The sequence below is a fragment of the Lactuca saligna genome, chromosome 5 (genome assembly GCF_052625555.1).
Source record: "Lactuca saligna cultivar CGN05327 chromosome 5, ASM5262555v1, whole genome shotgun sequence".
NCBI classification, from domain to species: Eukaryota; Viridiplantae; Streptophyta; class Magnoliopsida; order Asterales; family Asteraceae; genus Lactuca; species Lactuca saligna.
This window is the reverse complement of record NC_136421.1, coordinates 297,400,993-297,420,900: the sequence shown is the minus strand read 5'-3', so window position 1 is coordinate 297,420,900 and position 19,908 is coordinate 297,400,993. Positions and strand designations below refer to the sequence as shown.

Here is a 19,908-nt window from a genome sequence, read left to right as displayed (position 1 = left end):
GCCCTTAAATAGGTCCCTTGCAATGAGAGGCTATGAGTGCCCTTAAATAGACTCCTAAGATCCATCTAGCACGTAAAGTTACGAACTTTACATGCATGCATGGGACTATGAGCTCAAAAGACCCTAAAATGGCTCTTATGTCGCAAGGTACCTTCCATGGGTGCAAAAAGCAACTCCAATCTACCTTGTGACCCCTCCCAGTCCACATGGTCCACTCTCTGAGTCTATAGTATAATTGGTCCGCCCTCTTGGGGCCTTCAGCCTATCCGGACCGCTCGCCGAGCCTTCGGTCTAACTAGTCCGCCTTAGGTATATTGGCCTACAGCACAAAGCAGGACCCGCCTCAACCCAACCCCAATCCAACAACCATGTGCACATAAACATGTAATCATATAACATCTCACAACTAATCAAAGTCCTTCTTGAGCCATTTCCAAGCTTGATTATGAATTAGGGTTTGTAATAAGCTGATTAACCTTTAGATCTAGGCATGGTTGAGCTCCAGGAGCTCGGATCTACTGCCTTTATGGAGCCATATTGCATGAAAGCCCTAGATGTACTCTGTTAGTGCATTTTGAGCCCTAAAACCTTCATTGTGTTTGTTTACACGTAAAGTTGGAAACTTTACGTGATAATCGAGCCCTAGGAACCCAGATCTATGTATGGCATGAGCTGGAATCAAGCAAAATCGAGCATATAGTATTTACATGCGAAAGACTCGGCGAGTCGTTCATCGGACTCGGCGAGTCGAGTACCCGATCGTAGTAGGGGGTGAAATACTCCCCAGTACCCGGTCGAGAGGACAAAAGGGGTAGGTCAGGCACCCAGATATGCCTGACAATATATGTAGGTTATGCGATTGTATGACATGTGGTATGTTGGGGGAACTCACTAAGCTTCGTGCTTATAGTTTTCAGTTTTGGTTTCAGGTACCTCTTCTTCGATGGGGAAGGAGCTGGCGCGGTAGCGGCACATCACACACATGCCTCGTATTCCGCACTATGAGATCTTCCTGGGGATTTATACTCTGACATTATTATGTTTTATAAAATGTTTTTCCAGACATGCGATATCTTTTATGAAATGATATGATCGGTGAACGTTGTATTTCTAATGTTTTGCTAAGTACATGTTTTAAAATGAAATTTTTGGCCCGTATTTTTTGGATGTTACACATATAGAGGCTTTTCAAGCCATGCAAGTACTCCAATCCATAGATCCACTCTTCTACAGCCTAACCCTCACATAAAGTTGCAAACTTTACGTGAAAAGCAAGGAGATATAAGCCCAAAACACTTCTAGGGATAGGGTTTAAGACAAAGGGCTTCACCAATGACTCTTAGACAGGAACTTTATGACCTTTTGGGCCATCACAAGTCTAGATCTGAAGTAGCAACTTCAGATCTAAGCCTCAAACTCGAGATAGCTCCCAAACAAGCTAATGAATCCCAAATCAACCACCATTCATGAATCAATAATGAAATAGCTTAAGGAGGAGGTTCCTTACCCCTGAAATGTGCCCAAACAGAAGTAGATTCCAGATCTACCCAAGCCCCTTGATGATGGCCTCCAAATCCCCAAGCTTCTTACACTAAGAACCCTAACCAGAATCGCGACATGACTCGCCGAGTCTATCCATTGACTCGCCGAGTCGACCTTCCTTGTTTACACTAAGAACCTTGAACTTGCACCAAACTCGAATCCTTCAGTCTCCTCGTGAGTTACCTTCTATGCTCTTCTTTCTCCCTTGTGTTCAAAACCCATAAAAATCACTCAAAAGCCTTAGATCTTGCACCAAAACACTTAGGGTTTGCTATGGATGGTTTCTGGGAGCAATAGGGATGAGTGGTGGCTGAAAGAGACGATTAAATAGACTCGACGAGTTGACCCCCTTTTGACTTAGGGTTTCCTTTTCTTTCTTGGTCTTTCTGATTTTTGTTGTTACACGTAAACCCTAACCCCTGAACACTAAACCTTGAACCTTAAACCATAAACCCTAACCTTTAAACACTAAACCATAAACCCTAATCCCTATACCCAAACACTAAATCCTTAAACCCAAAACTCCAAATTAAATCCACAAACAGTAAATCGTATACAGTAAATCGAACATGACTATACACACCGACTCGAGGTGGGTTTTTGGAATTGATATTGAATTGGTTATCATTTCATGAATTTTAAAATTATAACTAATAATGTTCGAAAACTGAATTGACCTTGGGTTTTGATATTTCATTTGTTTCGAATAAAATACATTAAATATATGATTTTATGTTATTTTAAAAAGTTCAAATTTATTGGAAATTTTAGGATGTTACACCACTAAACACTAAGCAGCATGTTCGGTCTTAGGTAGACACTAAAGGCTAAACCATGCACCTTAAACATTAAAACATTGAAACTTAAACCATAATTTTTTAAATTTTGGAAGTATATATTATGTTTTTATTGTTTTTGTAATACTTATTTTTAGAATTATATATAATTAATTATGAGTCATAACTAAATATTAAATTGAATAATTTCTAAAAATAATTTTTATAAAACCAATATAATTGCTAAATAGTAATGACCGCATAAGAATTGCACCGCCTCATAAAAAACATCGCTCCACAATAGTTGCACCATAAAAATACCTAAATCCTTATTTATATTATTAATTTATGATTATGATTAAAAAAAAAAAAAAAAAAAAAAAAAAAAAACTTAAGAAAATCATCGCATTATAAAAAATAAATAAATAAAAAAAATATAAGGAAACCGCCTTATAAAATAGGAAGGAACCGCCTCAAAAAAGTGAACCCGCATTAAAAGAAAATCACCGCCTCATAAAATCATCCGCCCACAGTCAATACCTCAAGTTTAACCTCCTGTTGTTTTCTAAATTTTTCACTGCGCGCCATCTCGAAACCTCCATAGCGATTCGTAAACCCTTGCCGTCGCCGACGGAAATCCCGGTTTTAGTGGACGGCTAAGTTGACGCTGGGGCCTCCACAAGTCTCCGCGGTAAACCTCCACAGCTCTCGTATGAAACCTCCACAAGTCTCGGCCACATTTTTTGTTTTGAGTTGCTTTGTCGTTAAAGTATATTTACATTGATTTGTTGGTGGTGTATATATATTGCTTTGTTTTCAAAAGTTTATTCTTAAAAAGTGTTTGGAATCTTTTAGAATTGATCGTGACTTGTCTCGTGTCGTATAGCTTTAGAATTTTTAGAATCTGTAAAGTATTAATTTGTTGTTGTGAAAAAGTGTTATTACTTTACATTATAGTTTAGAATCTTTAGAATGCATAAACGTGTAATTGTCTCCTGGCTAATAAATGTAATACTTGGCCCCACATATATGGGGTCTACCAATTTATTGGATCGATCCTTCTTTTTCATTGGATTATGTTAGATTCTTGTTTTGTATTCATGGAATATACTATTGTATTGGATTATGTTTTTTGTTCTTATGTTATGTTTGTCTTCTATTATCCATGGATAAAAATATTTTTAATTTGTTTAATGTTGTTAGGCTTGTAAAAATGGAAAATGTACGACCAAAAAAAAGAGGTGAACGTGGTATTGCTGCATTTAAGTCAAAGATTTCTCCGGAAAAATATAAAGTGAAGTTTGATAAAAATAATATCCCAGACGATGGCATGCCAGCACAGTTTAGTTCTTGGTTTGGCATGAAGGTTCGACGCAGTTTTCCTATAGATATAGAGTCGCGTAAAGCTGGAGAAAAGTATTTTAAAGATTTATGGTTGGAAACTAAGGTATTTATATTTTAATTTATTGCAAATATAAATAACTTGTTAATTAATTATTATGTTTAACATATTTTGTTTTGAAATTGTAGAAACAGTGGAACATCGAGTCTAATGATCAGGAAAAATATTTGAAGAGGAAAGCTGTAAAACTTGCATCAAATTTTAAATCATTCCTTGTTTCAAATTTTGTGAATCAAGAATTGAATGCTTGTCTCAAATATGATTTTATAAAACCTGATGAATGGGAAAGATTTGTTGCACAAAAAACTACTCCTGGGTTTTTGGTATGTTTTAATTGTTTATTTATTTATTTATTTATTTATTTATTTATTTATTTATTATTATTATTATTATTATTATTATTATTATTATTATTATTATTATTAACAATTTGTTGATATGTGTGAAGGCAAGAAGTGCAAACGCTAAAGAAAGCAATGTGAAAAGGATATTCAATACACGTTTAGGTCGAAGTGGATGGAAGGGTCTTGAAAAAAAAAGGGATATTATATGGCCTCAACTTGTAGCCAAATACGAGTTTCTGGGTCGTATACAAAATGAGCGGTCTATGTTATATTTAATGGCTTTCGCATTAATTAACCCAGAAACAAATACGTACGATCTTCCCCAAGGGGCAATTAAAGATTTTCAATTTTTGGTAAACAATTATTTTTTTTCAATTTATATATGAAGATTTTGATTTTTCAGTAGATATATCTTTACAAGTATTTTTTTTCTTCATAGGAACAAGAAGAGAAAAGAATGATAGCTGATGGGAGTTATTTCCAAAATAAGGAAGACCCATTAGTTAGACTTTTGGGACGCGAACACGGGGGGCGATCACGGACAATATCTAATATCATTGGTCATACCCAGGTTTATGGTGGATTGTTCAAAAATGTGGAAAATAGTAGAACCACGAGACCGAGACAACAGGTTGACATGATCCCATCATTGCATGAATCTAGTGGTGCATCTGGTGGACGGTTGACAGAATACCCACCTATTAAGGTAATATATTTATAGTTTTCATATAAAAAGATATATATATATATATATATATATATATATATATATATATATATATATATATGTATATTATAAGTTATGTTTTTTATATTATATTTACGAAAAAAGTTGTATGATTCACAGGTTAGGACAGAATGTGAATTGCTAGTGAATGTGGCTGATACTCAATTGATAGTAGCTAATGGTATTGCATGGCCAACATCTGAAACGGTCATACATTCACAACAAATAAGTACAGGTTGTGTGAAAGTACAGGTTGATGAAATCGTCAAAATATATGAGAACTTGCCTGTGCATGCCGTCACACGGACGGAAGAAGTTGAATATGTTAAACATCTTCTACATACCATCGTTCAGTGGCCGAGATATGCAATAAAGGTATATTTATATTTAAATATAAATATATATTTTAATATATGTTTATTTAAATATTACAAAATATTGTAGCTTGTGAACAAGACACCTAGCAAATCAAATAGTGGCACGAGAATGGGGTCGAATCGCGCCTCACCACACATACATGTTGATGACATCATGACGACTTCAGCTTATCGTCCACAAGTATTCAACCAATTCACTCTTATTTTTTGTTAATTTAGTATTATTTTCATAATATTATAACAATTTTTAATTTTTTTGTTATTTTAGTTTGAGGAAAACCACATTGCTTATCAACATGAAATTAATGAACATTTTCAAGGTGGTTTAGTTGATATGGTTAGTCTTAAAAAACTTGTTTTATGCTCATTTTTAGACATATTATGATTTTTTAGATGTTTTATGTTTGTATATAATCATATCTAATTACTAATGTTTTGTGTTTGTCTGTAGATGTTATCTATGAATCCACCACAAGTTCATTTAAATGCACCCGAACCCAGAGCCAGACCCGAACCCGAATCCGAATTTGAATCCGAACTCGAATCCGAATCCGAATCCGAATCCGAACCCGAACCCGAATCCGAATCCGAATCCGAACCCGAACCTGAATTCGTTACACATGATGAACTTGACTTGTTTACATCCTTGAGCAAATTACAAGAACAAAGACCTCAAATTCAATCTGTTGGTTTTCAAGTAGTAGAGTTTTTTGGGAATGCAAATGTTGTTAATATTTTTTCACCCAAAGGGATGTATCACCGTAGGGTTCAAATTACCATCCAGTATATCGAGGTATTACAACTATTTTTAAGAGATTGGCTTGATCAAAGCATTATTCATTGGTTTGCAATGTAAGTTATTATTATATTTTTTAATATGGTATTATAACTTTTTAGATATAATTAATTTTTACTAACATTCTGTAATATATATAGGCTTCTTTTTAGGTCGCCCAATTCTGAACGTGCTTTTTTTGATCCGCTTTGCATTGCACGCTTAGATACTAAAACAGACCTGTCGCCCGTCACTAAACATATCGAAGAAGTATTTTCGTATCATAAAAGCAAACGATATTTTCTTGCTCCATATTTACAGGGGTAATTTTTTTTTCTTTCCATAATACGTTCACATACATATACACACTACACTTATATAAATACACAGTACACATATATGCTTACTTGTTAAATAATTCTTATTTTTGCAGTATGCATTGGTTGCTTTTTATCCTATGTCCTGAAAGCAAATGTGGTTATATTCTTGATTATTTATGTGAAAAGAACCAAGAAAAGAAAAAAGACGCTTACCACTTTCCTTCTTTCATTGATAATGTTTTCCCGGGATGAGTTAATAAGTGGGAAACAGTAAAGGTATTTTTCTATTAATTTTTATCAATGTATTTCAAGTGGTTTGAAATAGTTATTGTGAATTAAATACAATGCTACAAACAAAAAGGTGGATGGGAATGTGGATTTATAGTAATAAAACATATGAAGGAGTTTGTTGAAACCATTCAACATGATTTTGAAAATAAAGTAAGTATTTTGTATAGATTTAAAATATCAATATTTTGTGTGTGTGTGTGTGTGTGTGTGTATATATATATATATATATATATATATATATATATATATATATATATATGTATATGTTGTTTGTTTGTTTGTTGTAGTTATGGAAAAAGAAGAGTTTTGTTACGCCCGTTAAACTTGAAGATATGGTCTCAGAAATAATATCTCGTTTAATTAAGATGGTGAACGATAGTCGGAAAAGAACTTTCTAAGAATTATAATGTTTTGTGTTTTATTATAACTAAAATGTAAATTAGAAATTGTTGGTTTTTTGTATAATGAAGTTTTGTTAAATACTATGTTTTTGTTTATTAATGATTTTTAAATGATATATTATTTTTTATAGTGCGGTTTTGTTTTTGTGCTATATATATATATATATATATATATATATATATATATATATATATATATATATATATATATATATATATATATATATATATATTATTTAATAAGACGGTTTCTTATTTTTTGGCTCCATTATTTAATAGAGCGGTTTCCGATTTCTGGTGCGATTATTTAATAAGACGGTTGTTTATTTTTTGGTGCTAATATTTAATAGAGTGGTTCCTTATTTGTTGGTGCAATTAGTTAATAGGGCGGTTTTTGATTTTTTAGTGCTAATATTTAATAGAGCGGTTGCTGATTTTTTAATGCGGTTTGTTATTTTAATTTTGATATCTTATAAGGCGGTTTCTAGTGTTTTTTAATGCGGTTTGTAAACCGCATCATCAAATATACTATTTTTTAGTGCCATATTTTTTGGTGCGGTCAGAAAACCGCATCAACAAACTATATTAACCGCATTATCAAATCTCTTCTGTACTAGTGATGGTCCGTCGCCTAGTGTTAATAAGCCAGTCGTTTACCGCCGGATTGATTAACGACATGGTATTAAAAAATTTTGGAACACTAGTGGGCTATCAAGAGGTTTGTTGTGAGCCAGAATTAGTAATACTAGAGTATGAGCACTTATGAGTGTTGTACCTAATAGATAAACTTTGACAGCAATGGACTTCGTGTTGATTCCTTAGGTAAATCCTTAGGAACGAATGGATAAATGATAGTTGATTCTTAGGGTAAAACCTTAAGAAATAAAGAGGATAATGGGGATGAGTATTTGGGTTGATTGTTTGATAATTAAATATCATAAATGTATTATTATGGGTTGAAAACCCTATATGCTCACCAGACTCCCAAGTCTGACCCACTCAGTTTTCTTTGCATTACAGTTAATGGCACAAGAGTATAAGTTGGTGGACTTGACGAGAGATTTTGGATTATAGATCGGTAGTTATAAATAATTGTTGTAAGGTCTATTTTATATTGTTTATGCTTTTGGTTTGTATCGGAACATGACATCTCGGGATTTTATTATTTAATGAAAATACATTTCTTTAAAGAAATGCTTTGATAAATTCTTATCACATTTTGTTTTGGGAACAAATTCCGCAACTGTTTTCTTTAAAAGATTACTTTGATTTTTAAAACAAAGCATAAACAAATCGGTCTTTTCTGGCCGTGAAGTTGAGGATATCACAGATTTCATCTGAGATATGGGATATTTGGAGTTTCTTAGTCTCTATTGGGAAGGTCATCGAGTGTTACATAGTACGTTCCAAGAGCCAAGTGTGAAGTGCCTGGTGAAACAATCTGTGAGCGGACTGATGGCAAGCCATACTATTAGTGACTGATCCAATACTAGCAGGCAAGTTTACTAGCTCATACAATATGCACATATAGGCATCTCTTGTCTCATTTTATCATGTGAATCCATAGCAGATCCTTAGCCCTAGTCTAGCATGCTATTCACTGATTTAAAATTCAAAGCATAACACAAGAACATGTATGGGTATTTTGGGAAAACTTACTCGAGCTCGGTCGATTGCATGCACCACACCCGTTTATTTTATTAGAAAATTCTTTTATAAAACATTTCTTTTAATGAAAAATCTACCAAACCCTCAGTTTGAGTTCAGGCACCCCTGAAAGTATGCCTTAATCCCTCAAACCAAGGCTCTGATACCAACTTATAACATCCCAAAACTCAAAACCAAAATTTTTGTTTTTATATTGAATAGTTCGTCAACCAAACATGTTTTTCAAACCATAATGTACTCATTGTATATCAATAAACATTCCAAAGGTATATTAGAGTCGATAAAGCGGAAAATCATGGTGTTTGAAATGTGAGCATCCCGAGCTCTTCTCCTTTGAATCGAAAGTACCTGAAACATAAACTGAAAACTATAAGCACAAAGCTTAGTGAGTTCTCCAAAATACCTCATACCATACATACAATGGGCTTTGCTTGACAACCATCAAGCCTCGCCCGGAACAGATCTATCAGTAACATGAAATGGGCCCCGCCCAACACGCTCATCAGGCCCCGACTGGCATTGGGCCTCGTTCGATATACATACAACACATACAATGCATGTAAGAGTCACAACCATACTATAACATAATCTAATGGGCCGACATTGGTGCCTTCGACCTGCAAATAATGTGAGGAGAGTCACCTCGCACAAGGCATTTCCTTAATCTACCTATTAACAACTAAACAAAAGCTCGCAAGTCAAAAGTCAACCCTGAAGGTCAACGATCAAAGTCAAAAGTCAATGTTGACTCCCAGCCAAGGTTCTAAAAAACGCAAGGCGTGACTTGGCGGCAGGGTCAAAGTTAAGTTATGCCAAGCCTGGGCGAGCTATGATGTTTTTCAAGGCGTGACTATTTTATATACATTAAAAAAGATAAATAATATAATTATTGAATTGTATCAAATATATGAAGTTTTTAGAAGTGTTATATTAATATTTAATATAAAAAAGTTAACAAAAACTCAATTATTTTAGGCCCGACAAAAAAAATAGAAAAAAAAAACAAAAAAAAATCGAAAAAATCCGTGCCTTGAAAAAAACTCGCGCTATAACGCGATAAGGCACGCCTTGACACGTTATTTGGGCGCCAAACTTAACAAACCCGCCTTGGACGTTTTCGTAACGGCTACACCACGCCTTGCGACATGACACGCCTTGAGGCACGCCATGACGCGCTTTTTAGAACCATGCTCCCAGCCGACAAGACGTGGTGACCTAGGACCACTCTGTGGCAGCCGAGGTTCTAACAACTTAATGCATTAAGTTGTTTTCTTCGATTCCAAGAGTTCCAAATCTCAGATTTAGTCCAAACTGTGATCTAGAAGGGTAAAGTTTCTAACTTTATCCATTAGGACCACCCAAAAGGTCCAAAACCCAAATGTCTAAGTCCGAAAGTGCTTAACAATGCCAGAACCTAACCACTAAGCAATTATTCCATAAGGTCTGAAATCCATGATTTTCAGAAGTGATTCTAGCACCAAAACTAACCTAAAAGTTGGTGCTTTATAGAAATGCATGTCTTGCACCCATATTAGGTCAAATTGAGATTTTATTACCAAAATCATATGCATGGATTGAAAACCCAACCAAACTCTAGATCCAAGGCACAAACTACACCAAATGCCCCATAGATTCATAAAGTTGCAAACTTTAAGAGATCTTACCAACCCACCAAGCAAAAAAAGAAGTTAATGGGACAAAACTCAAGATCTAACAACCTAGCATGATGAAAACTGATTCTTGGACACTTATAAAGGTCCATATGAGTGCTAGGGTGAAGAATGGAGACTTGCTTGCTTGATCTTTGCTTCCTTCTTCCTCCTTCTTCCTTCTTTATCTTCAAGGAACACCAAAACTAGCTCAACAATGGAGGAAAGTGATTATGGGTTTCTTTAGGGCTTTAGGGGGGTTATGGAGGCTGAGGATAAGCAAACCGTAGCCTCCTCGTTCCTTTAAATAGGGAGCAAACCCGGAAAAATAGGGTTTTCACGTCATCCGTCCACCACGTTGTGACCAATACTGCCATGCCATGGTGGCTTAAATAAAACACGCGAATCTTTCTCGCCTCACCACGTCGTCGTGGTGCCTCCACCACGTCGTAACAATCCTCAAAATGATATTTCAATTACAAATAAAGTACCTCAATATTCGAGCATTATAATAAAATTTGGAAGTGAGTAGGACCGAAGTCCAAGTTAGAAGCCTTAAGGGTCACCGAGGAGTGATTTGAGTGCTCTCTAGGGAGTGCCAGAACAGTGGATATATGTTGAATCCCAATAAAATTTGAGCAAACAAGAAATCTGTCAATCTTGGTAAGTTTAAATCCATCTTCTCTAAGAAAAATGAATTTTCGTCCCCCTATCTGAAATTCACGAAGACCTGCATTTGCAATAAATTAGTGAAGTCGGCAGCCGAATACTTACAAAATCACAGGAGTTGCATTCTTAAGTGAGAGCAAATCTACTCATAAGGCCCTTCTATTGGTTATTGATTGTGGGGGATAGATGTTCACGACATTTGTTATACCAGGGAATCCTTTCCAACGACCTGCAATACGATGAAGTGTTTGGAGGAATAGACATTGATCTTGGTGAATAAGGACGAGTTCAAAATGCAAATTAGAACACCAGACCTTCCGATTGGGTTCACTGCTTCAAAAGCAAATTTGTTTGAGCCCTAACATCCAACTAGGTCTATACGATTGAAATCAGCCACCCGGGTTTCTTGAAGTCAAATAAATTCAATTTTTTGCATTGCTTGAGATTTCGTATCCAATCCACCTTGAGGGATTCACCAACACCCCTAATGTTTAGACTTAGGCTGTGGTTGGCGCGCCACAACTAGCTAATAAGCTAGCTTATTTTTTAAGCTTTTTTATGTTGTCGTGTTTGGTAAGCCAAAAAGTAGCTTATAAGCTAGTTTTTTGAAAAGCTACTTAGACTAGCTTTTTAGGAGTTTTTTTAAAAAAATTCCAAATACACCCCTTAATTAATTATAGAAACACATACTCTCACATGTCCTTTTATGTAATTTTATATATTTCAGCTAGCTTTTCAACTAGTTTTACCAAACGTCATTTTTCATCGGCCAGTTTTTCAGCTATCAGCTTGCTTTTTATTTAAAAACTAACGTTTCAGCTATCAGCTTGCTTTTTATTTAACAACTAACGTTTCAGCTATCAGTCAGTTTTTCAGCTAACAACTAGCTTTTCAGCTAGTATGCCAAACATAACATTTGGATATTCATTGAGGCCCTTCTTTAACTCCTTCAACATGAGTTCCGTTTCTAAGGATCTTTATAGAGAGACTATTTTCTCAATCAATCTGATAACCCACATCAGCTCCGACTTGTGCAAATTATGTCCAACACACCATTTCTATAAATCAGTCTATTCTTTTTTGGAAAATCGGAAGTTTTAATTTATGAATTTATAATAAAACTCTTAATTGAAGTCATTATTCATATCCGTTGCGATCGTATACTTCTTTATATCAAGATAAACAAGGGCCATTCCAAGGTTGTAGTCAACCACTAATTCTTCCCTTTAAGTAACTCAATAAATCGGGTAGCATAAATTGACTGATTGACCAATGGCTTCAACGGCTACATTATGACTCGTTCTCGACTCTTGTCTTCCTGACTTACTCCTTTTTCCCATTGTATATAAATGTTGATTTATATAGCTGTTAATGGAACAGTTTGTATTGTGTTCTATGTGTATTAGATTAAGATCCAAACTGATTTAAATGTAACAAAAGGTCTCACAAAAGACATAAATATATTTCTCATTTTTGTCATAAAATTTACAAAGAATGCATGAAACTTTAATGCCGATGAATCATTTTCAAATTAAAACCCCATTAACAAATGATTGAGTTATAAAGAATGAACGAATCAAGTAATTAGTTCGGGTTTATTACAATGAATCTAGTTAAACTAAGAATACTAAACATCAAAAGAACAATAGGATCATCAGAAATTGGAAAAAAAATGTTCTCTTGATGATCTTTTCTGATGATTTCATCAACAAAAACGACCCAAGTGCACAATCATCACACTCGTATCATCCATGGATCCTCTAGAAACCGAGAGGTCAACAAGCTTTTTGCAGGCCACAACAGCTTCCATTTTATCCATGGAAGCACAAAAAGGTCGAGCTATATCAACTGCTTCTTGATTGCTAACTTTGTCCCATAAACCATCGGAAGCCATGATCAAGAACTCAAATTCAGGTACGATTTTGAATACTTTGGTTTCAGGTTCTGCTGTTATCCATTGTTTCAGGCTACGATCTCCGATTCCTCTAGAGACAGCTAGTGATCCAAGAACTCTACAAACACCTCGTCTACAGTCGACATAACCTCCCTGCAAATTACCCATAAAGAAAAATCAGCAATCGATTTCTATAATTGTTTGTAATCGAGTTCAAAATGAAAGGTTTGGGCGAATTCTTACCAGGGATTCGATTCTGAGTTTCTCATCTGGTCTTGAAGGACGATGATCGGAAGTAAGAGCCTCGGCGGCTCCTCCTCTGCTGACCACTGCACGGCAGTCACCGGCGTTTGAGACCACTAGCTTGCCGGAGGTGATAATGGCAGTTACGCAACAAGCTCCGCCGCGTTGTTCTTGTTTTAAAAACTCTGCATCTGTGTTTAAGTAGCCTTGTTTGATTGCTTCCACTATTTCGATTTCACCACTCTTTTCTACTTCATTTTGAATGTTGTTTCCGAGATTTTCTGCTGCAAATTCGGCAGCTTTTGATCCACCGTGGCCGTCGAAAACACCAAAGAACGCCTGAAAATGTCACCGGAAAAAAGGTAAAGACCAGTTCAGAGTAACAGAGTAAAAAAACACAAGAAACCCTTAAATTTCATAACATATTCACCTGTGTATTCTCTCCATTGAAATCGACTAGAGCTTTAAACCGATCTTCCATCGCTTCTCTCTTTCCTCTCTTACAATAAACCGAATATCCATCTCCCTCAACCTCCACCTCCTTCCACCGGTCCTCCGCCGTCGCCACACAAGGCGTTGACTGATCTGCAGAAAAGCTCAAAGGCGCAACAGGAATAGCTAATCGAGTGGGTCTTTTTCTCTTCAAAAACGTCGGAGAAGTAGAAGTAGAAGAAGAAGAAGAAGTGGGTCCATCTTCGTTGGAAGCTCTGATAAGTCCACTAGCAGGCGGCAATGGTTTCTGAAGTCGAAACTTGAACGACGACTTTGGGGATGAAGAAGACGCCGATGGTGAATGGGTCAAAGTCAAAGATTCAGGTGAAGATTTGCAGAAAATCGAAGAAGAAACTCTCGATGATGGAGAGAACACCGGCGAGTTTGAGATCGCAACGGTACACATGTTTGATTTTCGATCTGTGTAACGTTCGAATTTTTATTGTTGTGTGGTTGGATTTCTTGATGAATTATGATTAAAGTGTTTTGGGGAATTTATATATGGAAGGTGATAGGAGAATATGGTCAAAAAGACTCGGAGTGGGACCCTTATATTCTTCTCCGTGTTAATTTTGTATTCCTTTCTCATTGCTATTTCCAGTCATATGTAGTAATGTAGAAGGATGTTTGCAATGGACTAAACTGCCCCTGTTGATTTTGTTTTATAAAATTAAGTAAAAGGATATTTCGTCCATATGTATATTGTAGAAGGATATTTGCATTTTGCAATAGACTAAATTGCCCCTTGCTGATTTTTGTTTTATAAAATTAAGGAAAAAGCATTCATTTTTGCAACAATGATGATGTCTTTTTTATTAATCTTAGGTAGAATAAAACGATTGGTTCATCTCGTTTGCCATGACCAGAGGTGAGTACAGTGTGATTCAGTGTGGTTTTTGGCAAAACCGATCGCAAACTGCGGTTTTGAATCGGTGTATTTTTTTCGGTTTTAAAATGCATAAATCGGTACGTTTTTTGGTGCGGTTTTTCATCTTACTTTCAATTTTAACACCTTACTTTACATCTTTATGAAACACACATGTATATAAAGTTTTCACAAGATTATGTGTGCTCAAATGAATTGACTCTTGTGTATCCAGTATTCCCAATATTTCATCATGTGAAAGTTAGATTACAGAATTTATATACATTTCATTTGATGAAAAGAAGGTGAGTAATTTGTGAAGTTAGATTAGTCTTGTTGCTTTCTAGTTGTTGTGTTGGTATATCGGCATATGTGAAACTAATTTGCAAAATACAATACATATGAAAACAAATTTGAAAAATACAATGTGTATGAACAAGGAACAACAATTTTTTTTTGGGAAAAGAGTTAGTTATAATAAGGTATATATACTCTTTTTGAAGGAAATTACTGATCTATAAGTTGATTTACATCTCTTTGTGTTATATGGGTTAATCCATAGTGAGTTCACACCATGTATTTCAAGAATCAAACCATGGCTAGTTGGTGCCGGCAAGGTGAAACCCTTCGAATGGCGATGCTGAAGAATGATGTCAAATTTTAGGGCAGTGAAATATATATTAATAATTAAATACTTCTTATTACATATAAAATATAAATATATAATTATTTATATATAATATAGCAGTTCAGTTCGTATTTACTTGGAGTTTGCAGTCTGGTGTCACATTGCGATGTGGTTCAGGTTTTTTTTCAATCGGTATATATATCTAAATCGTACCGAAAATTTTCGGTTTTTGCAAAGCTATAAATCAGTCCATCAGTTTTTGTTTCGGTTTCGATTCGGTTTTTGTTTACCCCTAACAACTAGTTCTTTGAGAACAACAATGAAAATATCTACACATTTGTCCCCATGGTTTCAGTTCCTTTGCTTTTGTCCCCATATTCGACTACATTGCAAGCCTATTTTGTCATCAAACGCCTCTTCCCACCTTTGTTGAAACTCGCTCTATACTGCTAGTGGAGGGACAACCAACGAACCAACTTCATAACCAAAAAGTTAATGCATATGGGTCTTGGCTCACTAGAAAACTGCATTGTTGCCTGAATTTTTGCAACACATCATAGATTCATAGTGACATTGGGAATTGAGTTCTCCATGATTGACCTTGGGGATCTTAACTTCTTTCTTGGCATTGTTGTTACGGAAGATCAACATGACATGTTTTTGTCTCTACAAAATATGCACTTGAGATTATCAAACATGTTAATATACTCAATTGCAAACTTTCTCATTGCTCGACACCTTAGTAAAACTTGATGCAACAAACTCTCTTGTTTCTTATTCAAAGTTGTATCATAGCCAGAGCCTAGAAAGAGCACTATAGAACCTTATTATTACCACACCCAACATAATACAAATTGTTCAGTAAATTGCCTTCATATGCATGATCCTCGAGAGCCTCTCTTGTTGGAGGATTAGGGTTTATGTTGGAGATCTGAATACCATTTGGATCGTGTGAACATTTTTCGAACTGATATTTCTACCCTATGACTGGGTTGCAAGAAATTCAGCCTAGGATAATCCTAAAGGACACTTAGGATTCTAGGCATAGAAATCGTAAGCCAAATTACTAGAATGATTCTCTGTTTATTTGATGAAAGAGAGCTAATAATTTTTGTGTATCTCTTCTCAAAGAGAAGAGTCATTTATATAATAAACGAGATTAGGGTTTCTTTTAGGGTTGCCGACATGGGTTGCTTTAGAAGCAAGTTAGGGAAATTCCGATTTTAATGATGATTTAAGGTTTCCAAAACTAACGAATTTCGTTAGTTTTACCATAATCACCCTCAAGAATGTGAATTTCCCACTATGGTCTCATATATAAAAATCGGAGACCTTTTGGGGCGGGACCCCATCCAGGGGCTCTGCCGCTAGACCCCGCCAAAGGGGCGCTGCCCCGGGCCCTCTTGTGACAACGTTAGTTGTCACAATTGTATAACCCCGTCCCATTGTATAACCCCGAACCCAGGGACGCTGCTCCCGAACCCCCGACTTGTCGTCAAACCAGTTTCTAATACGATCTTATACATGAGTGCACTCCACACAAACCAATACATATATTAGAGTACAAATTATGAAGTCCCTTAACTCACATGTTAGTTCAACTTACATAAAACAACATGGTGACACTAAAATCACCAACCTCACTTTCATGACTCTTATGAGGATTGTATTTTATGTTCATGGTACCACCACTTTCTGTCTGCAATTATTTTTCTCATCCTCCTGTGGTCTCACGGCTTATTCAGACGCTGATTGGCTAGGTTGTTCAACCACTAGACGATGATCTATTGTGTGTTCCTTGAAAGTAACCTCCAATCAAAGCACCATTTCCCGATCTAGTGCGGAAGCAGAATATGATGGTGTTGCAAAATGTTGTTGCCAAAACGTGTTGGATTCGCAAGCTTCTTCTTGATCTTTGCAAACCAACGGACAATACCACCATTGCCTATTGTGACGACGTTAGTGCGGTTTACTTAGCGACCAACCATGTTCAATATCACTAAACCAAGCACAATGAGATCAATATTTACTTTATTCGAGACAATATCACCATCAATCAAATCCGGGTGTTGTGTGTTCCATCATCGTGTCAATATGCAAATATCTTCATAAAGGGTATGTCGTCTACCTCGTTTTTGGTTTTTTGGTCGAGATTGAACATTTGGAACAATCACAATAATCCAAATGCATGGGATGTTACTATAGGCTATTTGATTGTATTTACTTTGTATGTAGTTAGCCCATTGTATAGCCCGTCTCATATTATGCTTGTATTAGCTATATTCCACTTAATAAAGGATGATCATTATAAAAAATATATATATAATGTCTTCATCTTCAACTTTTTTGAATGTTGATTTATTATGTCAATTGACACATCTTTTTTTCTGGTTTTCTTGAACTAACGTGGAACTAAGTATTTGAAAAAAAAAAAGAATTACATGAGAAAAGGGCTATTTTCAAGTGATTCAATCATACTCTCTAATCTCTATTGTTATATAGAATTACATCTCACTAAAGTTGATAAATATATTGCATATCAACATTCACAAATTATAGTTTCGGTTAAAAAAATGATTGATTTTTCAATGCATACGGATGGCCAACCAAACCAATTGACTGATTCAGAAAAAAAAAAAAAAAAAAAAAAAAAAAAAAAAAAAAAAAAACGAACTAATAGTAGTAGTACACAGAACTTGTAAACCAATGAAACTGCCTTTGATTAATCGTTTACTCGATTCAATGTTGTGATAAGAAAAGGGCAAAAATGTCAAAAAGCAAAATATCTAAATTTGTGAATTAAGATTGGGTGACATAGGGTCAATCATGCAGCCAGCCATGGCATTTGCCCTTTAGTAATATTAAAAGGTCAAACACGTTATTTGTATCGACAGAATTGGGTGTGTTTGACTCGTTTCAACAACTATTGATTTCCTTCTTTCAACTTCCAACACATCAATTATAACTAAAACAAGTATAATATCTCTTTATCAACTTGTGAACAACGTATAATATGTTGTACGTGTTTTTAAATCTAGTAAACTTAACTCTGAAGAAGAAACGCATCTTTTTATTGTTTTATCTTTAATAATTTATTGTTTTTTGCTTGTTGTTATTTTGAAGATGATTGTTTAATCGAGAAAAGGTTAGGGACAGATGGCACATTTTTAAGAAAGACGGAAACTACGAAGAAAGTTTGGTCTTCTTGACAAAAATATTGGGTGAGTTGTCACATTATTGAACACATGACTACAAAAAAATAATTAATGTTTTCTAAAATACGTGTTGTCGGGGTTAGGGAGTTTAGATGTTTAGGTAGTGTTTTTAAAACTTTCTTCTAGTGTTTTTAACAATTATTATGATATTTATTTATTTGGAAGATTTTGTCTTTGAGAAATCGAGTAGAGATATTGAGAATTTGAAAAAAAAAAAAATGTTAAAAGGAGTAATGTTAACAATGCTATATTGTCAGGAATGTTATTTATTTTTTATATATATATTTTTTCGTTTGCTCCCAAGTGCTTTTTATTTGCTATACTTGTCAGAATACATGAGAAATAAATTGTTACTGTGTGCACCATAAAATGGATATATGATAAGCATGCTACTTTGATTACGTTGAGATTCAATCATCATTCTCAATGATCAGAAAATCTTATTTTTTAAAGTTCTTTAATAAAGAGTGATTGTTGTAAATTTTACATACAATGCATCTAAACATGATTGTCGACTGGTATGGAAATCATGGTTAGAATTTGGGACGCCTACGAATTGCAAGATCGGTCCTGAAGATTCAAATGACCATGACAAGTCGGAAAAAAAAGTCTCTTAGACCATAACTTGTAACTAATTAACTTATATAAGCTAAAGTTTTTTTTAAAACCACGATAAACTTTATATCAATAAACATAACAAAATCATAATATTTTAATGAATAATAAGTGTGAACTATCTCTTTGGGCTTGAATATAATATTAAAAAAAAGTTAGATCATGTACAGATAAAATAAGTAACTCGTTTGAGAGTAATATTTTACCTACCAAATAGCTATCTTCATATGTCGACAGCTTATATGTTGCTATGGATAGGGATGGTGAATTTGGTATATGAGAATGAGAGATGAGACAAATAGGTATTTTAGTTCTAGAAAAGAAATGGATTAGATGTATAAGGTATCTTTTGGTAGGGCGCTGCTAATAAAACACCCCTTAGACACCTTATAATCATTTTTATAAAAAGTCAACCTATAATCAACTTCTTCTAATCATCTTTTTCGGAAAACAATGCAATTTCAACCGATAAAAATATTTCAAACATTAATTAGGGTTGTCTAAATGTTAAATAGGGTGTCTTTTTAGACAACCCCTTTTGGTAAGTTAAACTAAACTGTATAGAATAGAACAAAGTTTTTTTAAGAAGCTTTTGGTATGGATAGGACCAAACTAAAATTAGTTATTGATCTAGGTGTCGTTTGTTTTTTCGAAGCGAAAATGTCTGAAGTTTGCAGACCACCCCTGCAACCCTCTGTAGCAAAAGAGGGGGGCCAAACGGCTGCAACATGTAATGAAAAATTTGTTTGTTTTTTAACCTCTAAAGACTGCTGCAATAAGTTAAAGTAAAGTGTGAAGAGGTTTGAAACACATGGTCAATTGTTGTGTCACGCAGCACACACACAACAATTTTTAAGTTAGAAGTCTTCTAAAAAACTAACAACTGTGAAGGGCCAAATGCTGCGCAGCGCAACAATAAATTACTAGAAGAGGTTTTTTAGAAAAAACAAACAAAGCTTTATTCATTTGGACTAAATGATAAAATTTTAGTCCCATCAAAATGATGAAACAAAAT

At 34.9% G+C, this 19,908-nt stretch overlaps 1 protein-coding gene across 1 annotated transcript; it reads right to left on the bottom strand.

The window, feature by feature from the left end:
* Window positions 1-12,494: 12,494 nt before the first annotated feature.
* On the bottom strand, window positions 12,495-14,051 carry LOC145048304 (Protein phosphatase 2C family protein). Its single transcript, XM_078996765.1, has 3 exons — window positions 13,509-14,051; window positions 13,079-13,417; window positions 12,495-12,988 (listed from the first exon to the last, which is right to left on the bottom strand). The coding sequence occupies exons 1-3, from the start codon at window positions 13,974-13,976 to the stop codon at window positions 12,647-12,649; spliced, it is 1,149 nt and encodes a 382-aa protein (XP_078852891.1). The 5' UTR covers window positions 13,977-14,051; the 3' UTR covers window positions 12,495-12,646.
* Window positions 14,052-19,908: the final 5,857 nt, after the last annotated feature.

Bases quoted from the DNA above. Each gene is read 5' to 3' on its own strand.
- LOC145048304 (XM_078996765.1), bottom strand. From the start codon at position 13,976: ATGTGTACCGTTGCGATCTCAAACTCGCCGGTGTTCTCTCCATCATCG. The intron at 13,418-13,508 runs GTGAATATGTTA...TGACATTTTCAG, and splicing joins TCAATGGAGAGAATACACAG to GCGTTCTTTGGTGTTTTCGA. The intron at 12,989-13,078 runs GTAAGAATTCGC...GGTAATTTGCAG, and splicing joins AACTCAGAATCGAATCCCTG to GGAGGTTATGTCGACTGTAG.